This window comes from Oncorhynchus masou, chromosome 12 (genome assembly GCF_036934945.1).
Source record: "Oncorhynchus masou masou isolate Uvic2021 chromosome 12, UVic_Omas_1.1, whole genome shotgun sequence".
NCBI classification, from domain to species: Eukaryota; Metazoa; Chordata; class Actinopteri; order Salmoniformes; family Salmonidae; genus Oncorhynchus; species Oncorhynchus masou.
In genome coordinates, this window is record NC_088223.1 from 52,417,295 (window position 1) to 52,443,274 (window position 25,980).

At 46.5% G+C, this 25,980-nt stretch overlaps 1 protein-coding gene across 3 annotated transcripts in view; it reads right to left on the bottom strand.

Moving 5' to 3' along the window:
* The window catches only part of LOC135550375 (disks large homolog 4-like), a 93,341-nt gene that overhangs the window by 54,940 nt on the left and 12,421 nt on the right, over nt 1–25,980 (bottom strand). For 2 of the 3 annotated variants that reach the window (XM_064981102.1, XM_064981101.1), the window contains exon 1: nt 6,673–7,075. The exons of the other annotated variant lie outside the window; for it this stretch is intronic. In XM_064981102.1, the coding sequence (XP_064837174.1) occupies nt 6,673–6,789 (117 nt within the window). In that variant the 5' untranslated portion in view covers nt 6,790–7,075. Of the gene's footprint in view, nt 1–6,672; nt 7,076–25,980 lie in introns of those variants that run through there. 3 annotated transcript variants of the gene reach the window in all.

The window sequence follows — 25,980 nt, forward strand, 5'->3', positions numbered from 1 at the left end:
GGAGAGAACAGAAGAGTGGAGAGTGGGTTAAGAGAAGGAAGGAGAAAACAGAAGAGTGGAGAGTGGGTTAAGAGAAGGAAGGAGAGAACAGAAGAGAGGGGGAAAGAGAGGGAAGGAGAGAACCGAAGAGTGGGGGAGAGAGGAGGGAAAGAGAGGGAAGGAGAAAACAGAAGAGTGGAGAGTGGAGAGAAGGAAGGGGAAAGAGAGGGAAGGAGAGAACAGAAGAGTGGAGAGAGGGTTAAGAGAAGGAAGGAGAAAACAGAAGAGTGGAGAGTGGGTTAAGAGAAGGAAGGAGAGAACAGGAGAGTTTTTCCTTCCTCTCTTTCCCTCTCTCCAGGGGAAAGAGAGGGAAGGAGAGAACCCACTCTCCAGTTTTCTCCTTCCTTCTCTTAAGAGAACAGAAGAAGGTTCTCTCCCTCCCTCTCTTTCCCCAGTCTCCAGAGAGGGAAAGAGAGGGAAGGGAGAGAACAGAAGAGAGGGGGAAAGAGAGGGAAAGAGAAGAGAAAGAAGAGTGGTTCTCTCTCCTTCCCTCTCTTTCCCCCTCTCTTCTGTTCTCTCCTTCCCTGGGGGAGAGGGTGTGGCTCAGTCGGTAGAGCATGGCGCTTGCAACGCCAAGCGTCGTGGGAACAGAAGAGATTCCCGAGGGGGCCACCCATATGTAAAAGTAGTGGCCCCAGCCGACTTGTAAGTCGCTTTGGACAAAAGCAGAAGTCTGCTAAATGGGATATATTATTATTATTATTATTATTATAACAGAAGAGAGGAGAGTGGGGGAGAGGGAAGGAGAGAACAGAAGAGAGGGGGAAAGAGAGGGAAGGAGAGAACAGAAGAGAGAGGGGAAAGAGAGGGAAGGAGAGAACAGAAAAAGAGGGGGGGGGAAAGAGAACGGGTAGGAGAGAACAGAAGAGAGGGGGAAAGAGAGGGAAGGAGAGAACAGAAGAGTGGAGAGAGGGGAGAGAGAGGGAAGGAGAGAACAGAAGAGTGGAGAGAGGGGAAAGAGAAGGAAAGAGAGAACAGAAGAGTGGAGAGAGGGGAAAGAGAGGGAAGGAGAGAACAGAAGAGAGGGGGGAAAGAGAGGGAAGGAGAGAACAGAAGAGTGGAGAGAGGGGAAAGAGAGGGAAGGAGAAAACAGAAGAGTGGAGAGTGGGGAAAGAGAGGGAAGGAGAGAACAGAAGAGTGGAGAGTGGGTTAAGAGAAGGAAGGAGAGAACAGAAGAGTGGAGAGAGGGGAAAGAGAGGGAAGGAGAGAACAGAAGAGTGGAGAGAGGGGAAAGAGAGGGAAGGAGAGAACAGAAGAGTGGAGAGTGGGTAAGGGAAGGAAGGAGAGAACAGAAGAGAGGAGAGTGGGGAAAGAGAGGGAAGGAGAGAACCGAAGAGAGGGGGAAAGAGAGGGAAGGAGAGAACAGAAGAGAGGGGGGAAAGAGAGGGAAGGAGAGAACAGAAAAGAAGGGGGAAAGAGAGGGAAGGAGAGAACAGAAGAGAGGGGGAAAGAGGGAAGGAGAGAAGAGGAGAGAGGAGGAAGAGGGAAGATAGTCAATTCAATATCCTCTCTTTACTATTATACAGTTACTCTGCTGAATACGCCAGCCCATTCCCAGCTCCAGAGCATGACAGTAGATCATTCAGAGTGGAAGAGGTCCAGTACTGAATCCAACAGAAGACAACACAAGCGGCAGAATAAATGGGTCAGCTTGATCTAGGGGAAAGTGTGTTAGTGAAACTACTAAGCCAGCTCGCCGTCTGAAGTGCATACCCCCAGAATAGAACACTCTGAATAAGCTGAACACTTACAAGACAACACCGATTTACATTCCTACAGAGAACTGCAGGATCTGACTCATATGACTCATGGCCATCTGAGTCTTTGTGGGGGCAGGCAGGTGAGGAGTATTACAGGCTTATTGATTGTGTTATTGGCTTGTTGGCAGTGAGTGACAGTGGGTCCTTGGGTTCCTGTGAGTAGCCCAGTGTTCCGGTAGAGAGTACAGCCCAGTGTTCCCGGTAGAGAGTACAGCCCAGTGTTCCGGTAGAGAGTACAGCCCAGTGTTACAGCCCAGTGTTCCGGAGAGAGTACAGCCCAGTGTTCCGGTAGAGAGTACAGCCCAGTGTTCCGGTAGAGAGTACAGCCCAGTGTTCCGGTAGAGAGTACAACCCAGTGTTCCGGTAGAGAGTACAGCCCAGTGTTCCCGGTAGAGAGTACAGCCCAGTGTTCCGGTAGAGAGTACAGCCCAGTGTTCCCGGTAGAGAGTACAGCCCAGTGTTCCGATAGAGAGTACAGCCCAGTGTTCCGGTAGAGAGTACAGCCCAGTGTTCCCGGTAGAGAGTACAGCCCAGTGTTCCGGTAGAGAGTACAGCCCAGTGTTCCGGTAGAGAGTACAGCCCAGTGTTCCGGTAGAGAGTACAGCCCAGTGTTCCGGTAGAGTACAGCCCAGTGTTCTGGTAGAGAGTACAGCCCAGTGTTCCGGTAGAGAGTACAGCCCAGTGTTCCGGTAGAGAGTACAGACCAGTGTTCCGGTAGAGAGTACAGACCAGTGTTCCGGTAGAGAGTACAGCCCAGTGTTCCCGGTAGAGAGTACAGCCCAGTGTTCCGGTACAGCCCAGTGAGTACAGCCCAGTGTTCCGGTAGAGAGTACAGCCCAGTGTTCCGGTAGAGAGTACAGACCAGTGTTCCGGACCGGTAGAGAGTACAGAGAGAGTACAGACCAGTGTTCCGGTAGAGAGTACAGCCCATTGACCGGTAGAGAGTACAGCCCAGTGTTCCGGTAGAGAGTACAGACCAGTGTTCCGGTAGAGAGTACAGCCCATTGACCGGTAGAGAGTACAGCCCAGTGTTCCGGTAGAGAGTACAGCCCAGTGTTCCGGTAGAGAGTACAGCCCATTGACCGGTAGAGAGTACAGACCAGTGTTCCGGTAGAGAGTACAGCCCATTGACCGGTAGAGAGTACAGCCCATTGACCGGTAGAGAGTACAGCCCATTGACCGGTAGAGAGTACAGACCAGTGTTCCGGTAGAGAGTACAGCCCATTGACCGGTAGAGAGTACAGCCCATTGACCGGTAGAGAGTACAGCCCATTGACCGGTAGAGAGTACAGTCCATTGACCGGTGAGAGAGTACAGACCAGTGTTTTCCGGTGAGAGAGTACAGCCCATTGACCGGTAGAGAGTGTACAGCCCATTGACCGGTAGAGAGTACAGCCCATTGACCGGTGAGAGAGTACAGCCCATTGACCGGTAGAGTGTACAGACCAGTGTTTTCCGGGAGAGAGTACAGCCCATTGACCGGTAGAGAGTACAGCCCATTGACCGGTAGATTGAGTAAAGCCCATTGACCGGTATAGAGTACAGACCAGTGTTTTCCGGTAGAGAGTACAGCCCATTGACCGGTAGAGAGTACAGCCCATTGACCGGTAGAGAGTACAGCCCATTGACCGGTAGAGAGTACAGCCCATTGACCGGTAGAGAGTACAGACCAGTGTTCCGGTAGAGAGTACAGCCCATTGACCGGTAGAGAGTACAGCCCATTGACCGGTAGAGAGTACAGCCCATTGACCGGTAGAGAGTACAGCCCATTGACCGGTAGAGAGTACAGCCCATTGACCGGTAGAGAGTACAGACCAGTGTTCCGGTAGAGAGTACAGCCCATTGACCGGTAGAGTACAGCCCATTGACCGGTAGAGAGTACAGCCCATTGACCGGTAGAGAGTACAGCCCATTGACCGGTAGAGAGTACAGACCAGTGTTTTCCGGTAGAGAGTACAGCCCATTGACCGGTAGAGAGTACAGCCCATTGACCGGTAGAGAGTACAGCCCATTGACCGGTAGAGAGTACAGCCCATTGACCGGTAGAGAGTACAGTCCATTGACCGGTAGAGAGCTCATAAGTAAATTCCCTGGGTGTGCTGAGCATTGATCCCCACGTTGGGTCGGAACAGTCTTTAACCATTCACGACTAGGAGAGTTAGCCCCAACTTGAACTGCTATCCTCAAAGACCTCCCCCATCCCCCTCAACCAGAACAGCAACTCAAACCAGGTCACACTAAACACAGCTTTCAAGTTTTGATGATGGGTCTCTAGCAAAAACAAACATCTCTTACAAGCTCCGCTGACTTCATTTCAGGAAGTCAAATATTTACACATACTGCTAATAGGAGTACTAAACGGCAGCAAAGTGCACGGCAGAACATCCTCAATCGCTTCTCTTCCACATGAAAACCAGGGGTTTCAATGACAGTGGAGTGACTAGCACTATCATGACTGCTAGGTGGAGAGGTGAACGTGCGTCACGGAGGTTCATTCAGGACATCACCACCGTGGAGATCACCTTAGGAGTTGAGCCACCATATGTGGAGATCACCTTAGGAGTTGACAGTGCTAAATGGGATATATTATTATTATTATTGGAACAGTGTAGAGAAATAACACACACAGTGGAACAATAGCCTGGTCCAGTAGTACCCAGGAAATAAGCAGGAAATGGATCTATTTCCAGCATGTGAAACAGGAAGAACAATAAATCATGCTAAGACTGAAACCAAGTGCTGGTCAACGGTCTCCCCTTTTGTATAAGTGCATGTCAGTACTTCCATTTTGATTTTCAATACACTTCAAATGATTGGTACGCTCCAACAATTCTCACCAGTGCCTCATGTTCACATGGTGATCTGAGTAGAAGGGGAGGAGGGGACATATTGCTATTTGTAGTGGCTTTGGAGTGGAGTCTGTTTGAGTGTGGGTGTGGACCAGGATGGTGTTGAGGGTGGGAGGGAAGGTGGGCAGTAGTGTCTGGTGCTGAAGGGAGGTGAGAGGAGGCGAAGTGCAGGTGCTTCCTGGGTCTCATGGGGGAACCCAAGGATGTGTACACGTCAGAGACAGCCCCGTCAATCAGTGGGCCAGAGAGAAACCCACTTTCACACAGCACTGTGGCCAGATCAAGGAGGGAGTCCTAGGCACCTTGCTAGTGGACACAGCATGGCCATTTGGCAGAGTCACAGAAGAAATGGTTGGCTAGATACAGCTAACAGACTGGGAGGAAAACAGGCTGAAGACCCATTCCATGCCATGTGGAAGGAGACAGAGCAAGCTGTCAGGCCGGAAACACCTGAAAATGGGAGGGGGGTGGATGGGTGGATGAGGCACTCAAACCTACAGATAAGGCCATATGACAACCCCAATCTTATTAGTAAGTGTCTTTGAAAGCATTATAGACAGCATTAAAGGACCAGTGAAGTCAAAAACTAGATTTTTTCCCCTATGTTTGACATATATATTTCCACACTACGAGGTTGGAATAACTCTGTGAAATTAGGAAAACGATGACGCCATTTTAGTGTAAGTGCTGTTTGAAAATACTTTTGGTGGGGTGGAGTTTTGGCCTGCTTGGCGACATCACCACGCTAGTTTTCAGGTTACATATTCCTCCCATTAGGCTCATTCAACTAGGCCCCTCACTCAGACAGTTAGAGCACAATTATTGCTTGAGAAACTGCTCTTTATTTTGACCATTTGAATTGAAGAGAAAAAAAACAACAGGAAGGTACTTGTCACCCAGAAATGATTTGATATTGAGATCAAATCAGCTGCACTGGGCCTTTAACTTATATACACAGGCTGTGGTTGCCCAAATGGAAACACACACGCCTAGCTCACCACTGGGTGACAAATCTACTGGTTCTACAGACGTTCTAAAGACCTTTTCAACAAACTCACTCCAAAAGACCTTTTGCCTACCAAGGCTGGTGGCATTAAATACAGTCAATATAGACACAGTCTGGTCTCCATGAGAGTGATTTAATTAGCAGTGGCACCATTCCTTACACTAGTGATTCACAATAGACATCGCCCCTACCAATTAGCATCCTATATGGAATGATGGGTGTCATCAAAGTGAACGCCTTTAGCGATTTATCCCAAGGTCACAAACAACTCGCTCAGATTACAAGAACAACAAGCTATATCTGTATCTCTTTTGTCGAGAATCAAAACACAAAACTCATGACCACACAGCTGTATGGTAAAGCAGAACAATGCTCCCGCTGGTTTACACCCCGCCCATTGTCCAGCACAACTGTGAAGTATAATGTGAGTTGTTCGTGTCTTTATAAGATAATCAAACGGTACCATCTACGTAACATGCATGGCTGGCTCAGATAGGCTATGCCGGTCGATATTCCATGTAAATGGCCTATGGAAATGAAACATCTAAATGTCGGCGTGCAGCCACGCTTGACCACGGTGTTGATCTGAACATACCGTACGGTATTATGAGGCGTGAATAATCCACACGCGCGGGCTTGGAACACCAGGGAACACATGTAACACATATTGCAGGTGGTCACATTTCAAAACCCCAGATAATCGGCGATGGAAATCATAATGGGGAAAGTGAAAACACAACAGTCACCTAAATGTAAGGAAGTGGGTTATCTTTGGGGAAATGATCACAATGCCCAGTCAGCAATTTAATTGTGTCAACAGAATGGTTTAGGCTTGTATAGCACTTTGAACACAAACTAGGAACATGCTTACGCACAAATACACACACCGACACACGCGCGCGCACTATGGTATCTCATTCATCTTTTTAAGTCGGCTCATCATCTCCTCGCGTTCTCTCTCCGACGACGTAATAGCGTCGCTACAACAACTGTTACACCGAACCTGTTCTAAGCTTACCTTGCAACCGAACATGAGGGAGAGAGTCCGGTTGCTGCAGATGACCTTACACTGACACATCACCGGCGAGGGGCACTTTAGATTCCTAACAGGCGGAGACATCAGTTCAACACCCATATACCAGACTACACCCGTCCACCACCAGAGCCGCGATGCTGGAGAAGAGGGACGGTTGAAGAGCGGTAGTCTAGGCTGTGCACGGTTGGTAGGCTACCCGAAGACGTGCTAGGCTACCCAACGTTGAAATCCGATGTTCAACTCAGAAATAACTTTACGTTCACGAACATGAATTATGGATTGCAGCTTGGCCACCGGACAGATGTTAAGGTTGAAATGCTGTTGTTCCCTCATGTTCCGCCTATTCAAGTGTTACAAGAACACCATCATTCATGATTTGCACAAGTCTTCATCCACATCGGCCTCGCTCGCTCTCTCTCGCTCTCTCTCTCTCGCTCTCTCTCTCTCTCTCTCTCTCTCTCTCTCCCCTCGATCTCTCTCTCTCCCTCCCTCTCCACCGTAAGGTTTGGATTTCATGCGCAATTCTAATTGGAACATATAGGGTCTGCATCTGTGAAGCAAGACAAAAGCAGTTATGCTATAGGCTCCCACGCGGACATAGGCTATCGATTATAACACATCATGCACGACTGATATTAGACGGTATAGGTTACTTGTATCAAAACATGCACACAAGCGAATACAGTAAATTATTTACTATCATGAGCTGACGTTTCCACATCATAGTCTCCTCACACTGTCTGCTGCTCACGCTCACACCAACTCTGCAGCGATCATACAATGTCTATTGTGCCTATGGTGTGCTACTGGCGCCCCCCCGTGGACCAATGGAAAAGTGTCTGCAAGGAACTGTCCATGGTCCTGAAATGCGAATAAAGCTTCAACACAGCAGTGGCCAGCAACACGCTCTTTTCAGCGTGCAAACGCGGTCACACCTGTAGGCCTATGTCAGCATGCGGCGGTATGTTAGCACTGAAAGACCCGTCTTAAAACAATCTAAAGTAGACGCTTAGGATCAAACCCGCAGAGACACACACTGACACACACAAGGTCATCCAAGGTCTTAGTAGCATTGTATGACAGAGCCTCCATACTCTATGCTCATTAGAAAGCACTTAGCAGAGGCTAAAACACATAGGAAAGACTATAGGCTCTACCTCTTCCGGGAAATAATTATTGTCCAGATTAGGCCTAATATGTCTCTCTCTCTCTCTCTCTCTCTCTCTCTCTCTCTCTCTCTCTCTCTCTCTCTCTCTCTCTCTCTCACTCACTCACTCACTCACTCACTCACTCACTCACTCACTCACTCACTCACTCACTCACTCACTCACTCACTCACTCACTCACTCACTCACTCTCACACACAAGTAACACTAAACGGATCGGAATCCAACGGTTCAAGTGGTAGGTGCTGGCTGACTGCGTCCACAAGGTGGAGCGAGAGAAGCAGGTGGACTAAATATTGTGCATTCATCTCAGGACCGACTGCGGCGCGGGGCTCCACGCTCTCGAATGACGTCAATGTTAAATGGAACAGATGCAACCGTTCGAGACGCACAGGGTGTGCAAAGATAAACTACCCTTTTCATGTCATTCCAAAAACCTTGTCTCCCCCTGTAATAAGATTCAGTCAGGTAAAGTGTGGCGAACGATAACATTTGTATGTGTGGGCTGTTATTATTCCAAAAGAAGTTCAACATTTCCAGTTTCGGTGAAACATCCTGGATTCAGTTTTACCTGCTGCCAATCCAGACAGACCACAGTGGTTCATAAACTAACAAATCAATTGTGTACACAACAAAGCTACTCCATGGGGCTCTTTATCCGATCAATGCCAAAACACTTAGATCTGAGAGATCTCAATGTAAGCAACAAGAAAGCTCACGGTTTCATAAAACATTAAAACCATGTTATTATTTGCCCACAAATAATAGAATGGAACAAAGTAGCAAGTAGAAAAGAAAAACAAGTAGAAAAAAAAATATATGTATATATGCATGTATGTGTGTGTGAGAGAGAGACAGAGAGACAGAGAGCGAGAGAACACGTTGGTGGTTCTAGCGGTTTCTGCATTATCCGTTATTGTGTGTAGATGACGAAGCATGCTGTGCTTTTTAGCCTCACAAGGATATTTCCATGGATATTTTGCTCTGAAATAGAGCTTCGACCTTGGTTGCGGTGTACCAAACATTGTGGAGGCAGTACTTTGATAAAATACTCAGATATATCCAAACAAACACATGGTGACAAACAAGGTAAAGATTGCATTGATAGATGCATACTGCCACAAGCTGTTAGTCACAACAACTCAAAGGAAATAATCGCTAATTGTATAATAAACAGTCAAGAGAACATATGCATTATCCATATTAGAAGACACTGGAGTCCTTCCAAACACTGTTACGCAAAACACTAATAGCCTGTTTAAAGAGGCTCTGGATAATGTTGTTGGTTATGGACATATACCATGATGTAGTCAATGTCTGGTGTCTTATATGGCTGGCTACAGACAGTGGCCCCTAGCTGCCACGGTCACAGCAGCCTATACGTGGGGCTGGCCTGCCCCTCAGTGGGATCTAGCAGTACTGCTTTCTAGCTCTCACATCACATGGGACTCTGCTTGGATATATGATCAATAATGCACATTTTTCTGGATCTTTGAAAGGTTTCTGTTTAGTCATCAACACCCCCCCCCCCCCATTTTCTAAAATAGAACTCGCAAAACAACTCAACTCCTATCCACAGCTGCTACATTGAGAGTTGGCATTGTGTGATAGTGTTTTCCATCTCACTGCTGCGTTGTGTATCAGTGATTTTTGTCTCCCAGCAGTGTAGTGTGTAGTGGTAAACTTCACATCCCAGCTCTGCACTGCATTGGGTGAACAAGCACACAGAAGAGAGAGGAAACCCCACAAGAGCCAGATCGTTTCCATGACAACATCTGCAGGGGGCGGGATTCCCCATCGAATAGTCCATTGGCTAGCTGCCTGATGGTCAGGTCGCCATGTTCCTCTAAAGGATGGCTGCACACATCCTCATGAACTCTCCTATACAGCCTCCTACAGTGTACAGTCATGGACTCTCCTATACAGCCTCCTACAGTGTACAGTCAGTCCTTATGAACTCTCCTATACAGCCTCCTACAGTGTACAGTCATGGACTCTCCTATACCTCCTACAGTGTACAGTCAGTCCTCATGAACTCTCCTATACAGCCTCCTACAGTGTACAGTCATGGTCATACAGTGTACACATGGACTCTCCTATACAGCCTCCTACAGTGTACAGTCAGTCCTCATGAACTCTCCTATACAGCCTCCTACAGTGTACAGTCATAAACTCTCCTATACAGCCTCCTACAGTGTACAGTCATGAACTCTCCTATACAGCCTCCTACAGTGTACAGTCATGGACTCTCCTATACAGCCTCCTACAGTGTACAGTCATGAACTCTCCTATACAGCCTCCTACAGTGTACAGTCATGAACTCTCCTATACAGCCTCCTACAGTGTACAGTCAGTCCTCATGAACTCTCCTATACAGCCTCCTACAGTGTACAGTCATGAACTCTCCTATACAGCCTCCTACAGTGTACAGTCATGAACTCTCCTATACAGCCTCCTACAGTGTACAGTCAGTCCTCATGAACTACAGCCTCTACTATACAGCCTCCTACAGTGTACAGTCAGTCCTCATAAACTCTCCTATACAGCCTCCTACAGTGTCAGTCATCATGAACTATCCTATACAGCCTCCTACAGTGTACAGTCAGTTCTCATGAACTCTCCTATACAGCCTCCTACAGTGTACAGTCATAAACTCTCCTATACAGCCTCCTACAGTGTACAGTCATAAACTCTCCTATACAGCCTCCTACAGTGTCAGTCATCATGAACTATCCTATACAGCCTCCTACAGTGTACAGTCAGTTCTCATGAACTCTCCTATGCAGCCTCCTACAGTGTACAGTCAGTCCTCATGAACTCTCCTATGCAGCCTCCTACAGTGTACAGTCAGTCCTCATCAACTCTCCTCTACATCCTCCTACAGTGTGCAGTCATGAACTCTCCTCTACATCCTCCTACAGTGTGCAGTCATCATGAACTATCCTATACAGGCTCCTACAGTGTACAGTCAGTCCTCATGAACTTTCATATACATCCTCCTACAGTGTACAGTCAGTCCTCATGAACTCTCCTGTACAGCCTCCTGCATAGTATAGTCAGGACATAGGTCTCCTTCCTCCTGCCACACTGGCCTTGACTGATACAGTCTCCTTTCTTCCGTGATTTGATGTGACTTAGGTTTGATTATAACACCGGGGATACGTTGTTATTGTATTTAAGTGACAAAAGCCTATTTGTAGGTTACAGTCACTCCTGACCCATAGACTACAAAACAAAAAACAGGTGAATTCATGAACCAATTAATGAATTTGGGTGAATTCTATCTTTATTGGTAGGGCTGGTTAAAGGTAATCTAAACTGTTGTAACATTGTTCCAAGCAGGGAAGTGTTGAGACTCATTACTGGGTGCCTCCCTACAGGGCTTGGACCAACATACAGACTCCTCAGTCCCACCAGGGTTACTGGATACAATGGCCTTGTCTAACTTCAAGCTAACTAACTCTGGATGAATTCCAAGCTAACTAACCCTGGATAAATTCAAGCTAACTAATCCTGGATAAATTCAAGCTAACTAACCCTGGATAAATGCAAGCTAACTAATCCTGGATAAATTCAAGCAAACTAATCCTGGATAAATTCAAGCAAACTAACCCTGGATAAATTCAAGCTAACTAATCCTGGATAAATTCAAGCTAACTAACCCTGGATAAATGCAAGCTAACTAATCCTGGATAAATTCAAGCTAACTAACCCTGGATCAATTCTAAACTAACTAACCCTGGATAAATTCAAGCTAACTGACCCTGGATAAATTCAAGCTAACTAATCCTGGAGATATTCAAGCTAACTAACCCTGGATAAATTCAAGCCTGATTGTTGTCTCATCACAGAATGTTTTGTGGACCATTCAGATCAAAATGGGAATGGGATTTTGGCCAGTATAAGACTCTCTGTGCACAGTTTCTATGTAAATGTGATTACTACTGTATACTACTACTGTCATTGTCTCAGTGGAAGGTCAGATGAAAGCACTATGAATGGTATCATCAACTCAAAAACAGTTATAAAGTAACATAAATAGAATCCCGGCATAACAGCTCTTGCAGATTGTCAGATATTCACGATATGAAGCCCAAGGAGAGGCGCTATCTGAAAGGACCTGTTGAGAGAATGCTACCTGTTGCTATCTGTTTAAGACCTACAGCAAACAGTGTTGGACAACCTGAAAAGGAGAAGCCTCATCAGGGACCCACGAGACTAGACGTTTATCTTCCAGCTCAACGCCAGCGACGACTAACACGCCTGGTTCAATACTGACCAAAGGCTTGGTCATTTGACTAGTTGGATCTGGCGTGCCCTAGCGCTGTGCTGGAGGAGTAACGTCCAATCTTGGGGGTCTCTGTGAACAGACTGGTAAACACTAACATTGCAGGAAGACATCCTTTCGTCCTCTCCAGTGGGAAAGTCAGAGACCTGTTGCTTCTTTAAAGGCGCAGTCAACAGACGTTTGGTCACTTTAACACAGGGGTCGTCTATGCCCAACCCTTTTTAAAACCTCATGTCCTGTATTTCTATAGAACATGTACTAATGTAGGTTCTCCACAAGAACTACATCCACAGTGCATAATTTACCATAACGATGTGTTATGCCTATGCCGTCAATGCATGCAGATGACAGCTATATATAGCATAATGTGTTGGTGCAAACGAATTACTTCTGCTTTCAGACCACAGATTACAGCCAATGTGACCAAGGCCCCTGTGACCCATGTGACAAAACAATATGTCCCTTTCACCCTGACACATGCACGCACGCACGCACGCACGCACACACACACACACACACACACACACACACACACACACACACACACACACACACACACACACACACACACACACACACACACACACACACACACACACACACACACACACACACACACACACACACACACACAAGCAAAGGCATTCATAGAATCCTGTCTGTTGGCTTCTGCTCTTTTCTAGACATGCTAAATGCACCTACCTGCATTAGGGATATAGGGTCTCATCAGGGGCCAATTGTAGTGGAGTGAATAGTTACAGGGTCTGATGTTCCTCCCTTAGCCCCTTCTGTCTCCCCCTACCTCTCTATGACCACTGAGACCTGCATCATCTCTGGACATATAATGACCTGACACACACGTCACCTTGTCACACCACTCCAGACGAGACACCCGCCTGAGACACAACAAACACAGTGAGACTGACACGCATGCAGCAATACACACACACAAACAAACACACACCACACAGCTCTGTGCGCCTGGCTACATTAAGTCATCTCTCAGCTCAGTAATGGCCAGACAGCTCAGGCACTGTTTATGTCCACTCAGCTTATTAAGCCTGGAGGAGACCTTGGCTCCCAGTAACTAATCAATGCTCTCATGTTCCCATTAATGCATTTACACACACACACACACACACACACACACACACACACACACACACACACACACACACACACACACACACACACACACACACACACACACACACACACACACACACACACACACACACACACACACTGTAAATAGAAACAATAGACGCACACACACACACACTCTACAGACTAACACACACAAACAAATATTATCTAACAGAGGGAGTATATCAAAGACACATACATCCATGTACTCCTGTGTTCAACAAGTCTACTAAAACCACTCTCAATATGCACTTACTCTGACACAGACCCACATGTGCCAGGGCACGTTCATACGCTCATACAGTCCCCACCCTGACTTACACACACATACGTATGCCTGCATAACTATAAATCTAAGGAACACACCCAAATACAGCATGCACGACATACGACAAAAACAGAGATTTTACCTCCAGCTCCTATCAGTGCTAAGCTATAGATGACCAGACAGACCGACAGATTGACCCCCGTCTCCCACAGCAACTACCCACTCATCAACAACACTTCGACCTGACATGCCAGACACAGATGGAGAGAGCGAATGAGAGGAAAGAACAACAGACACAGAGAGAGGTAAATGTACCTACCACACACGAGCAGAGGGAAGGTAGCTTAGTGCGGCCCTTCATGAGCGAGAGACACAGAAAAACAGCCTCTCAGACACCCGCAGTAAAGGAGGGATGGAGGGACGGGGGGAGAGAGAGATGGGAGACTGTGGATGGGTAGGGGTGAAATAAAAAAGAGAAGTGGGGAGGGGAAGAGACGGAGGGGGAGGGGGGTTGTCGTAGCAGATAAGGAGAGAGAGTTTTTCCTGGAAGACAGAGTTGGTGTAGGGTATGTCTCAGTGTTAAGGCTAGGGTCTGAACAGAGAGAGCTGGCGGACTGATCCAGCCGTGACTCACAAAATATCTTTGTCACAGCCAGTGAGGGGAGAGAGAGAGAGAATTGAGAGAGAGGGAGAGAAGGAGAAAGAGAGTGTAGACCTCACCTACGCTTTTCGCATGTATTTTCTGCTCTTCCAGTCAAACATGCAGTACTGTTCTTACTCTCTCTCTCTCGCTCTCTCTCTCTCTCTCTTTCTCTCTCTCTCTCACTCTCTCTCTCTGAGAGTGAGAGAGCAAGAGACACTCACTCTCTCTCTCTCACTCTCTCTCTCTCTCTCTCTGAGAGTGAGAGAGCAAGAGACACTCACTATCTCTTTCTGTCTCTCTCGCTCTCTTACTCTCACTCTCCCTCACTCTCACTCTCACTCTCTCTCTTTCTGTCTCTCTCTCTATCTCTTTCTTTCTCTCTGTCTCTCTCTCTCTCTCTCTCTCTGACACACACACACACCTCCCCCTTCCTTCCTCATTTAGATTCCTTCTATATGACTCAGGTCTGAGACAGCGTTGGGAATTGAGAGTGGATGAAACACTGTATTGGACTGTGATATTGTTGCAGCTTTTTCAAATGAGGACACATGGAATCCAACCAAAATATTTGTCATTTGAGAAAGCACTGTGCAGGGTCAATTATAGCTAACTGTGTTCTGGCAGCACACATTCTGGAGTACACATTATAATCAACATGATGTGGAGCTACCTAAGCAACAGTAGAAGTATTAGTAGGCCAACTCATCTGCAACTCAAATGACCTATTGGCTGGTCCAATTCCAAAACAACCAATAGCCACAGAACAGAAATGTTTTTCTTGGCCTTTGGAATAATCTGTAGCTTTAGTACCGTAACCTAGAACGTGAAATTGCTATTTGCCAAATGTATTCACAATCCTCAAATCAGATGTGCAAACAGTCAACTTACACAAAGCACTGATACACACACTTACCCCACCAGACATGCCACCAGGGGTCTTTTCACAGTCCCCAGGTCCAGAACAAATTCAAGGAAATAGAGCCATGAGTGCATGGAACTCCCTGCCATCTTATATAGCGCAAGCGAACAGCAAACCAAACAACGCCTCTCCACCATGTGACCTACTGGTTGTGTGTGTGTGTACTGACATGTAAGTGCAACTGATAGGCGCACACACACACTACATGTTAATGGTTTTAAACGTATGTACATTGTATAGTCTTTTGTCTGTAATGTCTTTTTCATTATGTATCGGACCCCAGTAAAGACTAGCTGTCGCAATTGGCGTCAGTCAATGGGGGGGGGGGGGGGTCCTAATAAATCAAAATCAAATCAACCGAAAGAGAGTTTAAATGCAGTGAGTTATGAATGTCACAATATGAGCTATCTGCTGATGACATCCAAACAGATTATTTGTTTACGATGATTTCATGAGTATAAAAATAGAAATATGACTATCTTCCACCGTCATACCTAACTTACATTCGCATCAACCCATTTACACCTGGTGACCACAACCACACCTGGCCTTCAAAAGGGTCCAAAATTACATCATGTATCGGCGTTGAGATTTCATGAACCTTATTCGACAGGTTCCCCGTCTCGTGCCCAATAGAAACGTGATAGGGCGCAGTGTTGCGGGCCGTTTGGAGCACATTCTACCTGATGTGTCGACACTTGGCCTCATTTGCCTCAGGAGGACATTTTGAGAGTGTAGCACCAATACCATGTGTAAACAGGGTCAAGGTCTGTGTGCTGGCCCAGATCCAACTACATTCATACCAAAGCTACGTAACATGATGTAATTTTACCAGCAGGTAAATAGAGTGAAAATAGCGCTGACCCCACTGGACTAGGCTCCATTGGACTGGATTGCTGGATGTGTTTTGACAATAGCTGTGGCTGGGCTGAGAGCCCCCTTGGGTTAGATGGAGGGCATTTGGACAAACATGTTCTGTATCTAACAGCTGTCTAGTCATTTTCATCGACACGGCACTCAGCAAATCGTACAGAACATCTGCATCGCATTCAACGCGTGGACATTACCGTGTAAGAAAGGGACCATTTCCTATTCTCTGCATTCACAGGCATTCTCTGCTGCCGCCGACGCAGAGGTCACCCTCCTACCTGCACACTCCGGATTTCATACCATCAACACTCACCAATGTCTCACACACTATCTGTCTATCACACTTTCTCTTCCTCTCTCTCTCTCCCTCTCACGCCCCTCCCCTTTCAATCTCTTGGTCTCTCAGCCCCTCTCTCATTTCCCCTTCCCTCTCCTTTCATCTCTACTCTCTTCATGATACCCTGCCATGTTGTCATGGCAACAATCAAGCCCCGATAGCTTGGTTGCTAGGCAACTGACATCACCCATAAGAGGAACATGAAGATACAGAGTCAGAAACAAACAAACCAGTCAAATGTGTGTGTGTACTGTGCGTGTGCTGTGTGTGTGCTGTGTGTGTGTACTGTGTGGACTGTGTGTGTGTACTGCGTGTATGTGTGTACTGCGTGTGTGTACTGTGTGTGTGCTGCATTCGTGCTGCGCGTGTGTGTGTACTGCGTGTGTGTGTGTGTACTGTGTGTGTGTACTGTGTGCGTGAGTGTACTGTGTGTGTGTACTGCATGTGTGTGTACTGCATGTGTGTACTGCATGTGTGTGTACTGCGTGTGTGTACTACATGTGTGTGTACTGTGTGTGTGTGTGTGTACTGTGTGTGTGTGTACTGCGTGTGTGTGTGTGTGTGTGTGTGTGTGTGTGTGTACTGTGTGTGTGTGTGTGTGTGTGTGTGTGTGTGTGTGTGTGTGTGTGTGTGTGTGTGTGTGTGTGTGTGTGTGTGTGTGTGTGTGTGTGTGTACTACGTGTGTGTGTACTGTGTGTGTGTGTGTGTGCGTGTGCACGTGAGCACATGTATGTTTATGCCTTCATATAATCAGTTCATTAATCTTCATTAATCTGTAATATGCGTATCTCTAATCAGTGTTGCCTGAGACAGATGCAGAGGTTGCAGTTTATCCCACACAAAAGACTTCAGAGGAGCCTGTTCTTTGCAATGCAGCATGTTTAAGTCCCCTGTTCTTCCTGACTAGAATTTCACATTTGACCATTTCAAATGAACAGATCAGGGAAAACTGCCATTGTTCCCAAACCACTAGGCTCGTTCTGGAGACATTCATACTCATTCTCTCACCTGATTCTTTGCTTTAAAGTGGTCTCATATAACAATAATTTCATATAGTACATGTATTTGTTTTGTATATCCCTTCTCCCCCTGAGAGTGGGGTCACAGTCAGGGTCACCATTGGCTCAGGGATTTGAACTAGCAACCACTCTAAAAGCTAGGCTAAACGACAGATGCTATGTGAATTAGGATCTAGGGTAATGTACAGGAATATAAGGAATTGAATGACGTGAAATGTATGTACATTTATATGCACTCATACACTGCAGTTTAACAATACGCCACAAGGTGTCAGCCTGTTGAAGAGTATGTTGACCACTAAAAGTATCTGATCCACTTGAAAGGCCAATACCTCTGACATCATCACCATTATCATCATCTTTATACAGTGTGGGATCAAAGGGATGTCTTGTATGGATCTCCTCCTCCCTTGACGCCAAAGGACCTCTCTCTCTCTCTCTCTTTCTCTCTTTCTCTCGCTCACACTGACACACACACACCTCCCCCTTTCCTTCCTCATTTAGATTCCTCCTATATGACTCAGGTCTGAGACAGCAGTGGGGATTTTATAGTGGAGGAACACCACTCTCAGCAAGCCAGCATCCATCGATCCATCCATCCATTCATACACCTAGCCAGCCAGCATCCATTCACCCATTCATCCATCCATTTATCCAGCCAGCCAGCTATTCAGTCAGTCAGCCAGCCAGCATCCATTCATTCATCCATCCATTCCTCCAAGCCAGTCAGCCAGAATCCATTCACCCATTCATCCATTCATCAATCCATTTATCCAGCCTGCCAGCTATTCAGTCAGACAAACAGCCAGCCAGTTAGCCACAGTCAGGCATTCAGCAGTGCAAACCAGCCCGTCAGACTCAGAAGTCCGTACACTAGGGACGGGTCACGTTGCAGCATTACTCTTCAAACCCAACGTGAAAGGACGAAGCCCAAACACCTCATAACAGATCCAACCTGTCGTCTGTCGTCAGGGATGATTCCCAGACAGACAGTGACACAGACACCAACAAGCACCGAGATGAAGAGTCAGGAACCAGGGTCTGTGTGTGGATTCTGTGTGTAACGCAACATCTCAAATTCCATTAGGATTTGGGACAAAGGTTGAGACGGTTTCTTCAGTGCACTTGGTTGTTGAAGTGGTTCGCGTGTGGGTTGGTGTATGTTTCTGACTGTACAATGCGTGTAGTGGGTGCAACTTTTGGTGTGTGGCTTTGTGTGTGGATAGGTTGGAGTGTGTGGATCGAGGGCACAGTGTGTGGGGTGTCTGAGTGTGTAGATCTGGGGCTTTGTACAGATGTAGATTTGAGTGTGGTGGTGTGGGTTGTTGTGACGTGTGGGTTGCAGTCTGTGAAAGATCGTGTTCAGGTGTGTTAATTCTACTAAGTCATACTGTAAAGCAAATCTATGGTATAATTTAATGTTATTACTTTTTCTGAGTATTCATGGTGTTGAACACAGACACATTCAATAGATCTTTGAAAAGACAGAGGTCAGGGTGAGAAGAGGAGATGAAGAGACATGAGGAGAGAGCAGGAAGAGGGAGGAAAATCTGGCAAATGAAACACAAGTAAACTGTGCAAAAGCTAAAACACACTGGCAGGAGAATGAGCACGAACACACACACACGCACACGCACCCCCCCCTCCCCACACACATACACACACACACACACACGCACAGAGAGAAGACACTGACTGTGAAGTATCAAGTGTATCTGACAGTATGTGACGAGTTTCATTCCAAAACACTAAATATCTATTTTCAGAAATGTTGGTAAATCTGTTGTTTTTCGTTTACGGAACATCAATCGTGGCTATGTGGTTGTTCAATGACAGACATGTATTTGTTTGAAATCTATCACTTGATGGTTTCATTTCAGAGAGGCAAACAATCATATGTTGTTGCAAAATCCTACATATCCGTCTCCCTCTCAGAGAAATAAGTAGTGCTGCTAGGTTTTAAACAGTCAAATGTGGAAAATAACCTTTTTTATATAAAACATATTTTAAAAAGAACTGTACAAATGATACATCTGTGACGTCACTATAATATATATATTTACATGAATCAATCAATACAGTAATATGACATCTGTATCAGAAATATTTACCTTTGGACATGCGTTATTTAACAGGTCTTATCCAGAGAGCGCCTTAGTTGGTCCATTCATCTTAAGATTGCTAGGTGAGACAACCACCTATCACAGTTAAATATACAGGATACCAACATTCCATTCCAGCTAAACAATGGATATATTCCCGAGTGGACGAAACATTAGGGACACCTGCTCTTTCCATGACATTGACTGACCAGGTGAGTACAGGTGAAAGTGATGATCCCTTATTGATGTCACTTATTAAATCCACTTCAAATCGGCGTAGATGGCAGGGAGGAGACGGGTTAAAAAAGGATTTTTAAGCCTTGAGACATGGATTGTCTGTATGTGTGCCATTCAGAGGGTGAACGGGTAAGACAAAAGATTGAAGTACCTTTGATCGGGGTATGTTCCAGGCGCATCGGCTTGAGTGTGTCAAGAACTAAAACACTGCTGCAACACCACCCAAAGGACGTCCAGCCAACTTGACACAACTGTGGGAAGCATTGGACTCAACATGGGCCAGCGTCCCTGTGGAATGCTTTCGACACCTTGTAGAGTCCAGGCCCCGACGAATTTAGACTGTCCTCAGGCCAAAAGGGGGTGTAAATCAATATTAGGAAGTTCTTCATATGTAAAACACTTAGTGTATAGCATTTGGCACCAATTTCAGCATTTTACAACCCATTGTAATACAGATAAAAAATCTAGAAATAAAGAAATCTAAGAACAGTTAGTTATATTTTACACACACATGAAGGTACCCATAAGCAATCATTTCTGATGAAAAAACACAAGTGGGAAAAATTGGTGTATATAGCATTCTGAAACGAAACTCTTCATGAGTCTCCACTGTAATCCTCAGCCCCGTCTTAGACAGAACAGCTCAATATGGCAGCAGGCTGGCAGCAGGCTGGCACCGGGGCAGGCCCTCCCCGCTCCACTAACAGCGCCCTGGGAGCACTTTGGCAGGATCAGTTGCTCTGCTCCTCTGGCCCTTTGGCTGAACACACACACACACACACACAGACACACACACACGCCTGGTGGAAGCATAGAGGAGACAGAGGCTGTGTCCTTGATTGGAGATCAAATATGAGCCATCCGCTCAACACAGACCCCACGACAAATCACACACCCTACACCATACACACCCTACACCATACACACCCTACACCATACACACCCTACACCATACACACCCTACACACCCTACACCCTACACACCCTACACCATACACACCCTACACCATACACACCCTACACCATACACACCCTACACCATACACACCCTACACACCCTACACCCTACACACACTACACCATACACACCCTACACCATACACACCCTACACCATACACACCCTACACCATACACACCCTACTACACACACTACACCATACACACCCTACACCATACACACCCTACACACCCTACACCCTACACACACTACACCATACACACCCTACACACACAAAACCATACACACCATACACACCCTACACCGTACACATCATACACACACTACACCATACACAACCTACACCATGCACATCCTACACACACTACACCATACACACCCTACACACACTACACCATACACACCCCACACCATGAACACCCTACACACACTACACACACTACACCATACACACCCTACACCATGCACACCCTACACACCCTACACCATACACACCCTACACACACTACACCATACACACCCTACACACACTACACCATACACACCCTGCACACACTACACCATACACACCCTACACACACTACACCATACACACCCTACACACACTACACCATACACACCCTACACACACTACACCATACACACCCTACACACACTACACCATACACACCCTGCACACCCTACAACCTACACACACTACACCATACACAACCTACACACACTACACCATACACACTCTACACCATGCACACCCTACACACACTACACCCTACACACACTACACCATACACACCCTACACCATACACACCCTACACACACTACACCATACACACACTACACCATGCACACCCTACACACACTACACCATACACACCCTACACACACTACACCCTACACACCCTACACACACTACACCATACACACCCTACACACCCTACACCCTACACACACACTACACCATACACACACACCACACCCTAAACACACTACATCATACACACCCTACATACACTTCTACCCTACACACCTTACACCACACCACACCATACACATACTACACCACACATATTACACACACTACACCATACACACCATACACACACAACATCACACACACTACACCGCACACAACCTACACACACTACACCACACACACACTACACCCTACACACCCTACACACACTACACCACACACACACTACAAACACTACACCCTACACACACTACACACACTACACCACACACACGCTACACACACTACACCACACACACCCTACACACAATACACCATACACACACTACACAACACACACCCTACACACACTACACACCCTACAACCCCCTACACTTTTTTTAATTTATTTTTTATTTCACCTTTATTTAACCAGGTAGGCTAGTTGAGAACAAGTTCTCATTTACAACTGCGACCTGGCCAAGATAAAGCATAGCAGTGTGAACAGACAACACAGAGTTACACATGGAGTAAACAATTAACAAGTCAATAACACAGTAGAAAAAAAGGGGAGTCTATATACAATGTGTGCAAAAGGCATGAGGAGGTAGGCGAATAATTACAATATTGCAGATTAACACTGGATTGATAAATGATCATGTACAGGTAGAGATATTGGTGTGCAAAAGAGCAGAAAAGTAAATAAATAAAAACTGTGGGGATGAGGTAGGTGAAAATGGGTGCGCTATTTACCAATAGATTATGTACAGCTGCAGCGATCGGTTAGCTGCTCAGATAGCTGATGCTTGAAGTTGGTGAGGGAGATAAAGGTCTCCAACTTCAGCGATTTTTGCAATTCGTTCCAGTCACAGGCAGCAGAGTACTGGAACGAAAGGCGGCCGAATGAGGTGTTGGCTTTAGGGATGATCAGTGAGATACACCTGCTGGAGCGCGTGCTACGGATGGGTGTTGCCATCGTGACCAGTGAACTGAGATAAGGCGGAGCTTTACCTAGCATGGCCTTGTAGACGACCTGGAGCCAGTGGGTCTTGCGACGAATATGTAGCGAGGGCCAGCCGACTAGAGCATACAAGTCGCAGTGGTGGGTAGTATAAGGTGCTTTAGTGACAAAACAGATGGCACTGTGATAAACTGCATCCAGTTTGCTGAGAAGAGTGTTGGAAGCAATTTTGTAGATGACATCGCCGAAGTCGAGGATCGGTAGGATAGTCAGTTTTACTAGGGTAAGCTTGGCAGCGTGAGTGAAGGAGGCTTTGTTACGGAATAGAAAGCCGACTCTTGATTTGATTTTCGATTGGAGATGTTTGATATGGGTCTGGAAGGAGAGTTTGCAGTCTAGCCAGACACCTAGGTACTTATAGGTGTCCACATATTCAAGGTCGGAACCATCCAGTGTGGTGATGCTAGTCGGGCATGCGGGTGCAGGCAGCGATCGGTTGAAAAGCGTACACACACTACACCCTACACACCATACACACACTACACCCTACACACGCTACACACACTACACCACACACACACACTTCTACCCTACACACACCACACCCTACACACACTTCACCCTACACACCTTACACCCTACACACCCTACACACCTTACACACACTACACCACACACACACTACATACACTACACCCTACACACTCTACACACCATACACACACTACACCCTACACCCTACACACCCTACACCCCCTACACACCCTACACACGAAAGTTGAAGTTGAATTTTACTATCACTGAAAATGCACCTTTCAAATGCACGCTTGGTACTCATACCTGTATTATGAGTTCACATTATGAATTCACATGCCATACTCTGAAAACTCACGAACTACAAAGTTCTACCACACAATACATATTACAAATAGAGACTCACTCCACCAGAAACACACACCATACACACACTACACAATGCACACCCTACACCATACACACCCTACACACACTACACCATACACACCCTACACACACTACACCATACACACCCTACACACACTACACCATACACACCCTACACACACTACACCATCACACCCTACACACACTACACCATACACACCCTACACACACTACACCATACACACCCTACACACACTACACCATGCAAACCCTACACACACTACACCATGCAAACCCTACACACACTACATCATACACACCCTACACCATACACACCCTACACACACTACACTATGCACACCCTACACACACTACACCATGCACACCCTACACCATACACACCCTACACACACTACACCATCACACCCTACACACACTACACCATACACACCCTACACACACTACACCCTACACACACTACACCATACACACCCTACACACACTACACCCTACACACCCTACACACACTACACCATACACACCCTACACACCCTAAACACACTACATCATACACACCGTACATACACTTCTACCCTACACACCTTACACCACACCACACCATACACATACTACACCACACACACTACACACACTACACCATACACACCCTACACACACAACATCACACACACTACACCACACACACACTACACACACTACACACACTACACCAAACACACACACTACACCACACACACACTACAAACACTACACCCTACACACACTACACCACACACACACACACACACACTTCTACCCTACACACACCACACCCTACACACACTTCACCCTACACACCCTACACCCTACACACCCTACACACACTACACCATACACACCTTACACACAATACACCATACATACCCTACACACACTACACCACACACACACCCTACACCGCACACAACCTACACACACTACACCACACACACCCTACACACAATACACCATACACACACTACACCCTACACATGCGACACACACTACACCACACACACACTACAAACACTACACCCTACACACACTACACACACTACACCACACACACACACTACACCACACACACACACTTCTACCCTACACACACCACACCCTACACACACTTCACCCTACACACCTTACACCCTACACACCCTACACACCCTACACACACTACATACACTACACCACACACACACTACATACACTACACCCTACACACCATACACAAACTACACCCTACACACTCTACACACCATACACACACTACACCCTACACCCCCTACACACCCTACACACGAAAGTTGAAGTTGAATTTTACTATCACTGAAAATGCACCTTTCAAATGCACGCTTGGTACTCATACCTGTATTATGAGTTCACATTATGAATTCACATGCCATACTCTGAAAACTCACGAACTACAAAGTTCCACCACACAATACATATTACAAATAGAGACTCACTCCACCAGAAACACACCTACTCTGGAATATAAACACACACTGTAAACACACACATGACTTAAACAGACAACGGGACACACAGTGAACACACACTGTGAACACACACATGACTTAAACACACACCGGGACACACTGTGAACACAGACCTGATTCAAACACACACCTGGACACACTGTGAACACAGACCTGATTCAAACACACATCTGGACACACTGTGAACACAGACCTGATTCAAACACACACCGGGACACACTATGAACACAGACCTGATTCAAACACAGACCGGGACACATTGTGAACACAGACCTGATTCAAACACACACTGGGACACACTGTGAACACAGACCTGATTCAAACACACACCTGGACATACTGTGAACACAGACCTGATTCAAACACACATCGGGACACACTATGAACACAGACCTGATTCAAACACAGACCGGGACACACTGTGAACACAGACCTGATTCAAACACAGACCGGGACACACTGTGAACACAGACCTGATTCAAACACACACCGGGACACACTATGAACACAGACCTGATTCAAACACACACCGGGACACAGTCTTGTCCGGGAAGTTAAGGTGAGCAGAGTTTTGCGCAGCAGCACCAGCTGAATGAATAATGAAGTGGCTGGGTCTGTTTGATTGCGGGTGAGGGGTGACGGGGGCTCAGATATGACCGCTAAACTCCATCTTACAGCCTCTCAGGAATAGGCTGACATGCAGGTAGCAGCAGTCACACACACACGCACGCACGCACGCACGCACGCACACACACACACACACACACACACACACACACACACACACACACACACACACACACACACACACACACACACACACACACACACACACACACACACACACACACACAGCACAGCTTCAGACTGTCAGTAAGAATATTCACGTTCTTTAAAATACCAAGAAGAGCTGGCAACACAGCCTCAAGTGTTACAGTAATACAAACATGGAGGCTAAAGCTGGCTGCAGCTGGTGGAGAG